General features: G+C 43.4%; 1 protein-coding gene across 1 annotated transcript in view; it reads right to left on the bottom strand.

The window, feature by feature from the left end:
• gch2 (GTP cyclohydrolase 2) overlaps positions 1–12,153 on the bottom strand; it is a 79,493-nt gene that overhangs the window by 16,675 nt on the left and 50,665 nt on the right. The window contains exon 4 of the mRNA XM_068045184.1: positions 3,419–3,450. Within this exon, the coding sequence (XP_067901285.1) occupies positions 3,419–3,450 (32 nt within the window). The remainder of the gene's footprint in view (positions 1–3,418; positions 3,451–12,153) is intronic.

The raw sequence follows: 12,153 nt of genomic DNA, 5'->3' as shown, positions 1-12,153 counted from the left end.
AGATTTCCTCTAGTCACTTTGTGTTAATGACATCCTAACCACAACAGGAAGATCTTTTATACAAAATTTGTAAAATCTGTATCTAAGGGGAGGCAGATGCATACATGATGGAGTAGGGAATAGAGAGATATAGGGGTAGTGCGTTAAGATGTAATTATAATGGGAGGTGACTCATATTTCTGTGCTGTAGATTTTAGGTTAATCTATGTAATATGTAAATTCTCCTTGTAAATGAGGCATGCAAAGACAAAACTGTCAAATGTTAATGAATAGATATGGCTATTTTTTTTAAAGAAGGTATTGAAAAGAATGAATGTTAGCCCTTCAGTAGTTATGGAACTGGACATTGTTTGGATGAGGAGTTTAGGTCATGGCTTCTCAAATACCCAAGGCTTTGGAGTTTGCTGAATCTTGTGCTGACAAAGCCATCAAGTTCTTTCCAAGTGAGGACTGAATGTTCCATGTGTATAATGACTTAAATGGTGAGATATGAGTTTACAATATAGGGTTAAGACCCATGCCAGGAGCAATGACTAACTGGTTTGATTAATTTTTGAAGCATCTGAAATTAAGATCTTCTAAGATATGAACCAGGAAGTTCTCCAAGATCCTATTCCAAAATGCAAGGTGGATAATGACTACTGCTTCCACATGAAAGTACTTAGCTTAGTTTAAGCATATTTGTTGCAGGTACTTCAGGGTTAGGGGAACCTCACAGAAATGGGATCAATCAGATATCTATGACACCATAAAGTTAGAATCCCAATGGGCTTGCACCTACAGTTTGAGGGGGATGCTTCCATTTGAAGAACAAGGTGTCATCTTCATTCTACAAATAGAAGCATCCTCGACAAACTGTAAGGGTAAGCCCAGGGTACTAATGGGGAAACTCATTGGAATGTTGCCCTTTAAGATGTTTTGATTTCTTCACAATAGGGATACCAACAATGTAACCATCCAATCCCATGCTGTTTAGAAATTGTCTCCCTTAAGGAGACATTTTAATTTGTTCCCAAAAGGAGATAAAAACTGAAACTGGCTAAAAGGGCTAAACAGATATACAGGCAGAAAACAGGATTGATAAATTTATAGAAGGATGTTGCAGTTGGTTGGGTTTGTTTGTTAATTTATTTATTCATTCATTCATGGGATGTGATGTCACTGGCAAAGCCAGCATTTATTGCCCTTCCCTAATTTCCCTTGAGAATGTGGTGGTGAACCGCCTTCTTGAACCACTGAGTCTGTGTGGTGAAGGTACTCCCACTGCTGCTAGGTATGGAGAGTAGAGATTTTGATCCAGTGATATAATTCCAAGTCAGGATGATCAGTGACCTGGAGGGGAACTTGCAGGTCGTGATGTTCCTATGTGCCCGCTGCCAATGTCCTTCCAGCTGGTAGAATCATGGGTTTGGGAAGTGTTGTTGAAAAAACTTTTGAGTTGCTGCAGTGCAGCTTGTAGATGGTACACATTGTTAGCATGTACAGTGTTTTAATTTGAATAATTCAAATGCCCTTACAAAGTATGTAAATTCACTTTTCTTTTGCATTACAGCACCCTTTATAGTGGGGAAGACTGGCCAGTGGTGAATGTGTCTCTTCGTCCATCAAATACTCAAGTATGAAAACTTGATCTACTAAAGCTCGTTGACAAATGTGTGAGGATTGGCCGCTGTACAAATCCTATCAACAGTCAACTTTTCAAAGACATGCTCAGATTGCAGAACTCTGAGATGCAGAAGGATCTGGGTGTCATAGTGCATGAATCGCGAAAGGTTAGTATGCAGGTACAGCAAGTAATTAGGAAAGCTAATAGAATGTTATCATTTACTGCGAGGGGAATTGAATACAAAAGTAGGGAGGTTATGGTTCAGTTATACAGGGAATTGGTAAAGGATGTAAATGCATTGGAAGCAGTTCAGAGAAGGTTTACAAGACTAATACCTGGAATGGGCAGATTGTCTTATGAGGAAAGGTAGGAAAGGCTAGGCTTGAATCCGCTGGAGTTTAGAGGAGTAAGAGGCGACTTGATTAAAAAATATAAGATCCTGAGGGATTTTGACAGGGTGGATGTGGAAAGTTTGTTTCCTCTTGTGGGAGAATCTAGAATCGAGAACACTGTTTAAAAATAAGGGGTCGCCCATTTAAGACAGAGAGGAGGAGAAAGTATTTCTCTCAGTGGGTCATGAGTCTTTGGAACTCTCTTCCTCAAAAGGCGGTCGAAGCAGAGTCTTTGAATATTTTTAAGGCAGAGGTAGATAGATTCTTAATAAGCAAGGGGGTGAAAGGTTATTGGGGGTAGGCGGGAATGTACAGTTGAGATTACAATCAGATCAACCATGATCTTGTTGAATGGTGGAGCAGGCATGAGAGGCCAAGTGTCCTACTCCAGCTCCTAATTCGTATGTTTGTATGTCGGACTTTGCAGCTGACCTAATAAAACAACTTGTTGTTGTTGGAGATGAAACTCTCATACCACTTTAAGTAGAATAATACTGAGTCCTGCTAGCTGCCCTATTCTTAAGGAAAATCAAATGAGACTGTTGCCTGGAGTTTTGTCTGTTATTGCAAAAACCAAGACTAATAAAAGAGCTGTTTTTAGGAAACAAACATTGGTACAGAGCTGGGCAAACCACTGGAAGAGAAGGTTCTCAATTAGGAACAAGATTTGATTATAAAACTCTGGAAATATCTCTAATATATGTTGGAGAAACAATATACAAAAAAAAGAATGAGAATTTACCAAATGCAGGAAGGATGGATTCAAATATTCCAGTCCTGAAATCCACAGGCGTAGTGAATCTCTACGTAAAGCTGGAATGTGCCCATCTGCACCTTTGCTGCTGAACCTGCAATAGTTTGCAGGTTTAGCAACAGGATCCTTCATTTGCCTGGTATTGGCAGGCACTCGAACAACTAGGGATGCATCTAGAGTACCTGCTAATGTACCCTAACTGGAAAGTCTGTCAGAGGTGGACCAGCTGAGGGCAGTGTTGGGTTCCCTCACTGTGCCCCGCCTCTCCCCCAACCAGTCCGTTTCACCCCTCCCTGGAAAGAGAATTTTGCTGCTCTGGGGGCCACGTGAAAAACACAAAAAAAGATTATTTTATGGGTATTCCAGTAATGATCCTGGTCTAAGATACATGATAGCCCCCAACATTTGTTCCTTGGTTGGCCAGTATGCTTGCTTTTACCAGGTGTACTTGTGCAAGTCATGATGACAAAGGAAAGGAAAATTGAGCGGATGCAGAATGGGCACCCAATTTGCAACCTGTGCCCAAAGTGATCCTCTATTTGTTGCAAGGATTATCCAGGCTTATATTTAGCTCAATATATCGATAAATTAGGTTATGGATAAAAGTTGCCTGCAGCACATCTTATGAGGAAATAAAAATACAAATTATTTTTGAATTAATAGTACCTTGAAGCCTTCTACTGTAGATTTCAACAATCCTGTAAAAAAATAAATTATAGTCACTTTCTCGTCACTGTCCTGCATTGTAGCTTTAACTTCCATCATTAAAAAGCATTTCTTTACTATTGACAAAACACCCACACGCTTAATAATTTAACTTTCATTTTCATTATAACATCCCTTACTGTGGAAGATACTGACCCATTGATCATTCAATGATCAATTGAAAGATTTTCTACAGAGCTCTATTTGGGCAATTTACAAATATGTCTCCATCTTAAATGTGAAAATTCCAGGTCTAAACCAATTCCCAAATGGTAGTGAATTAAAGCAGAAAATGCTGAAAATGTTCAGCAGGTCTGGCAGCATCTATGGATAGAGAAACAGAATTAAAATTTCATTTGAAATCTTTTTACAAACCTTTCATTAGAACTGGGAAAAGTTAGAGATGTAATAGGTTTTAAGCAAGTGAAAGGGAGGGGAGGGTGGGAAAAAGAACAAAAGGGAAGGTCTGTGATGTAGTGGAAGGCTGGAGAGATGAAATGACAAAAGGGTTGATGATGCAAGGCCAATGGGATAAGTAAAGAAACAAAAGATGTGCCTTGAGGAGGTTTGAATGGCAGAATCATGAACAGCTGCCACACAAAAGCAAAAAAAAGAGAAAAACCAGGAGAGAAAAATCAAAACCAGCAAGAAAAAAGGAAACAAAAGGGGGCAGAGGTTACAATCTAAAATTATTGAACTCAATGTTGAGTCCAGAAGGCTGCAACATGCCTAACTGAAAGATGAAGTGCTGTTCCTTAAGCTTACATTGAGCTTCGTTGGAACACTGCAGGAGGCCGAGGACAGCAAGCTGCGGAGTTAAAATAACAGGCGACCGGCAGCTCAGGCACGTGCTTGCAGACTGAACAGAGGTGTTCCGCAGTTACCCACTCTGAATTTGGTCTCCTCAATGTAGAGGAGAACACAAACGATGCAGATGATTCTCTTGCGGCAGGTGGTCGCACACCTCTGTGCCCTTTTGCAGGAGGACTGGAGGCCAGAAGGATTGGATGGAGATCCATTGCCCTTGGCGGTAAAGGTGACCGTGGCACTGAATTTCTTTGCGTCCGGATCATTCTGGTGCAGGCTGTGATAGCCACATGGGTGCAGTCTATCAAGGCACCATCAGAGCAGTCAGGTGTATTTGTAATAAGAAAAGTATTCCACTCCTTCAATGTGCAGCTGGTATGCGACTACCGCAAAAGGATCCCGCAAGTGTATTCAAGGTTCCCGGGTAGCTGCCATGACGCATTCATATGGAGGCAGTCTCAGGTGCCTCAACTCTTTAGCCCACCACACTGCCTCCATCGATGGCTCTTTGGTGACAAGGGGTATCTGCTGAAAACATGATGAATGACACCATTTTAGAACCCCTTGAGAGATACAACCATTGCCATTTGACAACCAGTGAAACCATTGTGCAGGCCACCAGTTTGCTTAAAATGCGGTTCCGGTAACTTGATCACTCTACGGCGACCCTCCAATATGACCCTTCAAGGGTATCACACATAATGGTGGTGTTGCACTCTGCACAACCTGATGCTACAAAGGGGAGTGGAACTGATGCCAGAGGATGGTGCTGACCGCTCATCATCCTCAGAGGAGGGGAAGAAAAATGACAATCAGCTGGTGAGCATGCCCGCCCAGATGTCCTGCTGATGTCTGTGCCCATTGGCCTACATGCCAGGAAAGCGTATAACACTCTCATCCAGGCAAGATTCACCCAAGCGCGGGGTATGCAGCACTGCACTCTTGGCACCCACCCCCTGTGGCAGGTGTGGCCTCAAGCAAAACCCTGTCCCAACATCGAGTCAAAATGTCACAGAAGGAGGCCATTCAGCACATCGAGTCCATGCCGACTCTCTGTAGAGCAATCAAATAAGTCCCATTCCCCTGCTCTATCCCTTAGCCCCGCAACACATCTTGCCACACACACCGAAAGTGCGATGATACAACAATCATGGACTAAGTCTGAACCTTTCTATTAAAAAGTGAACAATGCTCTAAAATGGCCATGGAAGAAATAGAGATTGGCCTTTTGCATATTTAAACTGTCTGACAAAGATAAAGGTCAAATCTTCAAAGCCAAAAGATGTTAATGGAGCCAATCTTACACCTATCCAAAAAATATTCCAGAATTGAATGTCTTCTTCTGAAACAAAGGTGGTGTGAAGTAGCCGCATCCTGAGCCATTGTGGAATCACCATGGGAAAGAGAGGAGAATGTCTCCTACCAGGAGGTGAGAGATGACACAGGTTTACCTTAAAAAAAGACAGCCAGAGAGAGAGAGAGAGAGACTGACCCAGAAGATGAAGCTACTTGTAACAGATAGAGTTCCAGCCAAGCCAGGAAGCACAGTGCCCTGCTGAAAAAATCCGACATCTATAGTATACAGCAGTGAGAGCTAGATGTCACCCACCATCTTCAACAGTATCTTCAATCAAGAGAGAAAACTACAATCATCCCAGGCCTGCATCCATCTAGAACTTGATTCTCAAGAGAATTCAACAAGTTTATCGTAACCATTCCCCCCACTAAAAACCATTTTCCTCTTCTCTTCTCTATCTGTTTCTTCTTGTGTGCGTGAGCGAATGCATGAGTGGATGTGGTTGCGACAATTTCTGGATAAGGCATATTGATCAATAAACAATTGACTCTGTTTTTAAAACCTACAAGAAAACCAATCGCTGTCTGTTTATTTGAAGAATAAAACACAAAGGGGCTAAACTCTAATACAAATGCATTTGCTGTGGTCAGGTGGGGAGTTGATCAGTGGGAACCACCCACGTCACACCACATGGCCGTAACAATCTCCTTGCCTCATGTAAACCCAGGCCGCTACCCCTCACACTCTATCACTCTGACCATCACATTCACTGAGCTCAAATCCAGTCAGCTCCTAATGGTCAATGTGCAATGATGCACTCCCTTAGCAGGTGGCCAAGACAAATAGCTTTCCAGATGCAACAGTTCTATTCTGAAGTAGCAATAATAAAGTGTTTCCTGCTGCAGGACACATGTGGAGCATGGAAAAATCTGTCAGCAAAAACCATACTGGCAGGCTCTCAGACGGAAAATCTTCAGTTAACTGTTACATCTTCCCAATGTACCTCTTTATACATGGGCACAATGCAATGGCCCAATGCATCTTAAGCAACATTAGCCTCTAATTTAACTTAATTCCAATTCTTTGGTCTGCCAATATTTGATTATGCATCCTGATAAGAAAGCTTTCTGCAGGCAGCTGAAATAAAGTCTTACCAAATTTAATTCCTTAAAATGATTACGAAATGTGGTTGGTGTCTTTTGGCCAGTGCTTCCCCTTAGTGAGGGAGTATGTTTTTTGTGCTCTATATCCTATTCTTCTCTAAATGGGTCTTGTGCAGCTGGGGAATGATGTAGGCCACCTTGTTCCTGCTCCTCCTCTGCCACAATCCTTTGTTATTCTTCGTTCATTCTGTATGACTCACCCACTGCATCCTTCTTGAGCTTTCTAAATCCTGCCAAATGGATATTCCTGTGCTGGTGCTTGCAACGGGAAGAGTGAGTGATGCAGGATGCTGTGTTGTGCTGGCTTCTTGGGTATCTGTGGGACGTGTGGTTTGTTTGTAGACACAAAAGTGGAACATACACTAAAATACTATCTTCAAGCCATCCCTTCAAACAAAGCTTATATGGTTAATATTGCCAGTCATGTTGGGGTGCTGGAATGTATGGAGGTAATTTTTGGGTTTGAGGTGGGTGGGATGTTAAAATTCAAAAATATCTCAAAGCCAATGCCAATCCACCTCCAACCGGCCCAATTCTGGTTTTAACAGAGGTGGGACAGGGGGCGGGCAACTAACCAGCACCCAGGAGACAGATTGTCCATTTAATTATAATGAGACTCCATGCCTCATACTAACCAATTTTCTAGGTTTAACACTGGCTGACTGGGGCTGTCTTATTTGTTTTCCTGCCCGCCATCAGACAGTCCTCATTGATCCAAACACATCTCCCCTGTACTTGGACCTCCAGGAACCAGAGACTGGACACACACAACCCTGGGATCAGAGATCGGAACCCCTTCCCACTCCAGGATCAGACCTCCTGTCCAGGGACCAGCAACTATCCTTGGGCCCCGCGATCAGATGCCCCCACCTCAGTATTGGACCCCACCTAAGGATTGGAGATTGGACCCCTCCCCACCTTTATTGGATCCCCAGGAACTGATGCCCTTCTGCCCACTAACCCAGCTGCAGGATCCCTACCTGCTGCTGGCCTGCTGCCTCCCCCAGAGCATTCTCTTCCTGACAGGGAGCCAAGCCTGTTAATCAGGCTGGCCGCTGGATGGGGAACCTACTTAAAAAAAAATCCATAGCTCAAAACTCCTCCCCTCCGCTCACAAAACCTGTTCCCATAAAGGTTGGGGCTGTGTGATTTAATTAAGGTAATGAAGATTGATAGCAAAAAGATTGTTCTAGCCCAAAGCTTCAGGGAGGCCTTCAGCCCTTGGTCACTATGGTCTAATGTCCCAGGTTGTCAAGCATAGCTCATTTAAATAGATGCAAAAGTTTAAAATGATGGGGCTCTCCTTTATTTAAGGTTTTTCACTTTTATGCACTACCTTGACCTGCAAACTAAGTAATGAGATGTTGGAAAGGTGGAGAGCACATCAAGAGTAAAACCCAAGTCTCCACCCAGCATGTTGGTTATGTGAGATGAATGAACTGCTTCATGCAGGTAGCCTGCTTTGTACATTGACCTTTTTTTTTTGTTTTTTTTAATTCATTCATGGAATGTGGACGTCGCTGGCCAGGCCAGCATTTATTGCTCATCCCTAATTGCCCTTGAGAAGGTGGTGGTGAGCTGCCTTCTTGAACTGCTGCAGTCCATGTGAGGTAGGTACACCCACAGTGCTGTTAGGAAGGGAGTTCCAGGATATTGACCCAGCGACAGTGAAGGAACAGCGATATAGTTCCAAGTCAGGATGTTGTGTGACTTGGAAGGGAACTTGTATGTGGTGGTGTTCCCATGCATTTGCTGCCCTTGACCTTTGAGATAGTAGAGGTCGCAGATTTGGAAGGTGCTGTCTAAGGAGCCTTGGTGCATTGCTGCAGTGCATCTTGTAGATGGTACACACTGCTGCCCTTGTGCATCGGTGGTGGAGGGAGTGAATGTTTGTGGATGGGGTGCCAATCAAGCGGGCTGCTTTGTCCTAGATGGTGTCGAGCTTCTTGAGTGTTATTGGAGCTGCACCCATCCAGGCAAGTGGAGAATATTCTATCACACTCCTGACTTGTGCCTTGTAGATGGTGGACAGGCTTTGGGGAGTCAGGAGGTGAGATATTCGCTACAGGATTCCTACCCTCTGACCTGCTCTTGTAGCCACGGTGTTTATATGGCTACTCCAGTTCAGTTTCTGGTTAATGGGACCCCTAGGCTGTTGATAGTGGTGATACAGCAATCATAATGCCATTGAATGTCAAGGGGAGATGGTTAGATTCTCTCTTGTTGGAGATGGTCATTGCCTGGCACTTGTGTGGCACGATTGTTACTTGCCACTTATCAGCCCAAGCCTGGATATTGTCCAGATCTTACTGCATTTCTACACAGACTGCTTCAGTATCTGAGGAGTCACGAATGGTGCTGAACATTGTGCAATCATCAGCGAACATCCCCACTTCTGACCTTATGATGGAGGGATGGTCAGTAATGAAGCAGCTGAAGATGGTTGGGCCTAAGAAACTATCCTGAGGAACTCCTGCAGTGATGTCCTGGACCTGAGATGATTGACCTCCAACAACCACAACCATCTTCCTTTGTGCTAGGTATGACTCCAACCAGCGGAGAGTTTTCCCCCTGATTCCCATTGACTTCAGTTTTGCTAGGGGTCCTTGATGCTATACTCGGTCAAATGCTGTCTTGATGTCAAGGGCAGTAACCCGCACCTCACCTTTTGAGTTCAGCTGTTTTGTCCATGTTTGAACCAAGACGTAATGTGACAACAATTCCAGTTTGAATTGATAGCAATAAAGTGAGCCAGGCTGCAATATGTGCATCTGAGTGAAGCATGGAAAGAGCTGTTGCCTGAGGACTCAGTCATGTTTAACAGGGTGAGAGCAAACTCATTGTCATATGCATAATGTGCCCAACTCCTTGGCATTGTAAACTACTGACTTATTTTTCCATGACAGAATTTATTCAGCTGTTAAAACTTTTCCTCATCTGTTCTCACATTCTTTGGTTGTTGGACATAGCATAGTCACTGTCTGCCTACCACCTTATGCCAAGGACAGTGGAAGGAGCTCCTGTGGGAAGGGTGTCCCAACTCCCAGTCAGGACAACTCTCTTTTGTTGAACCTCTTGCACAAACACCTCCAAAGCGACATCTAAAAAAAGATGTTGCTCTGCACTCTTAATCTATCAGTCATTTCCAGATTGGTATACAAGAAGAATTAAGGAATTCCTTTAGATAGCAGCTTCAGCCTTCAAGATCTGTAGCTGTGTGCTATTTCCCATCCACCACTGACAACAAACTCTTACCGGCAGGCCCAGTCTGGACCAAGTGGTCACTAGGCATACTTAATGAAGCTGACCTTGCAAAATCCAGCAGGTTGACTTCAATGCCAGGACTGGAAAATAAGCCCACACAAGTTTATAATTAAAATTATGATCTATACACTGTACTCGCTGACCTTGATATTCTGCTTTTTGTTCTACATTTCTGAAATTTATTGAGCCTAACATGTTTGTTAACTGAGAAAAAATGTGTTTGGCTTGTGGTTTGTGTTGCATTGTGCAATATGCACTTACTAGATCTGCAGCTTGCTTTGCAACAGTTTAGAAAAAGAGGCACTATCATATCGCAATTAATATTAATTTGGTTTGTGGCATAATGATTGTTTGTTAGACCATCAATTTCTGGTGCCAGGGTGGTAGGAGGGAGGTAAGATCCTTCTGCTCAATTGGTAATCCTATCTAGTTCACTGTGGGCAATAGTAAGCAGAGACCAAGACCTCCCAAAGGGACTAAAAGAAGGTCAGAGGGAGAAACGATGCCTGACTCTTCTCTTGCACCTCCTAGAAATTGGACTGGCATTACTGAAGAACTAGATTCAGGCTACCTGGCCACACTTTTTATATTCAGGAAGGTGCAGAGCAGAAAGAAAATCAAGGCAAAAAACAGTGGAAGTCGCGCCTCGGAACAATTAAAGCCCGGGGACCTGTAAAATGCAGGACGGATCCCTGGGCTAGGCAGAAGTGAATTCGCCACCGACTTCTACGTCGGTGGCCAGCTCCCTTCCGCCTGACGTAAAATCCAGCCCAAGGGTTTGTTCCCATTCAATAAATCAACCAATTCATCACTACCCCAATACCTGCAAGAACAGTCATTCTTCCCTCTTCTTAGAAGAACCTTTCAGAAATGTAGTTTCTCCCTTCCCCGTTCAGAGAAATTCTTCTTTACTAACCCCTCCAATTCAGACTTGATTTCTCCTCTAGATTGGTGTCCCTTTCGCCTCCTGGAAAATAATTCATGGATCAGTATTCTCTCTCTCTTTCTCTTTGATGTTCTTCTAACTGCCAGTCACAGCCCAGGAGTGGATCTGTGCCATGTACTCTAGGCAGAAATTCCTGACCAGGTAAAAACTCTCAAACTATCAGGAATATCTACTTGCAGTGTGGGGCAGACAGTTCCATCCAGTAGTAAAACAAAAGAGTTTGGTATATATTGCAGCTGGAGGTACCATTGCGTGCAACATTTCAAGTACGTATGATTGTGCATAAGTGGTGAGCAAACAGGTTTCTGCCCCTTTCTCAGTGTTATGATCAGGTGAGAAAGGTGTCTGGGGGTCTTTTGCTGTCTTCACCTGGTCTTATTGTAACAGGGTTCGATCTTTAAACACACTGTTTTGAGCTCCCCTTTTGTGAATCCTTGCTCACAGCTTTCCAATGATAAGGCAAAGAAATGAGCATAGACAGGCTTCCTTAGGTTTAAAGAAAGAAAGTGAACTTTATTAAACCTTAAACTTAAACTCTGATATGGTTCACGGCAACGGATATACGATGCAGCCACGATAGCATGCACACGTGATAAACACATGCAAATACGGACAGAAAAGAGCAGAAGAAAAATAAAGTGGAGAGGTTTGAGGCAGTCTCTAAAAGGGAGTTTCTTGTTACTGTTTCTGTGTTTCCAGCTCGCCATAGAGTCCTTGATTGTAGACAGCTCTTACTTTTTGTTAGGGCTCAGTATTCTTCTTAAACCTTGTTCACTGTAGGAGACTTTTCTCTCTTGGGGTTCATATGTCTTCAATGGCTTCCGAAGCTGATGAGAGCGAGATGAGAGCAGACAGGAGAGAGGTCTTCTCATTGCAGGAGAAAAGTGCTTTCTGACCTCAAACACTGTTTTCTCCAATTTAAAACTCTCAGTTCAAACCTCTGCAACAGTGACTAAAACTGGTCTGACCACTTCTTCTTCTGTGTATTGGGGAAGCAACGACTGGGTCCCCATTGTTCAACACTGCCTGTTACTATGCAAATGTCTTTCCAGTCAGGGGCTTGCAATTTTAAGTTTTAATGTTCATGTGGCAAAATAATGTGTGCCTCAGTCTTGGCAGGTGGGGGGTTTGTCTGACATCAGTCACGCAGCAGCTTCCAGCAAAGTCGACGACGATATTCTATTTCACTGCACTACTGAATTTCTGTGCTTTTGTTTTT

This window comes from Heterodontus francisci, chromosome 13 (genome assembly GCF_036365525.1).
Source record: "Heterodontus francisci isolate sHetFra1 chromosome 13, sHetFra1.hap1, whole genome shotgun sequence".
Classification (NCBI taxonomy): domain Eukaryota; kingdom Metazoa; phylum Chordata; class Chondrichthyes; order Heterodontiformes; family Heterodontidae; genus Heterodontus; species Heterodontus francisci.
This window is presented reverse-complemented; position numbering and strand designations above follow the sequence as displayed.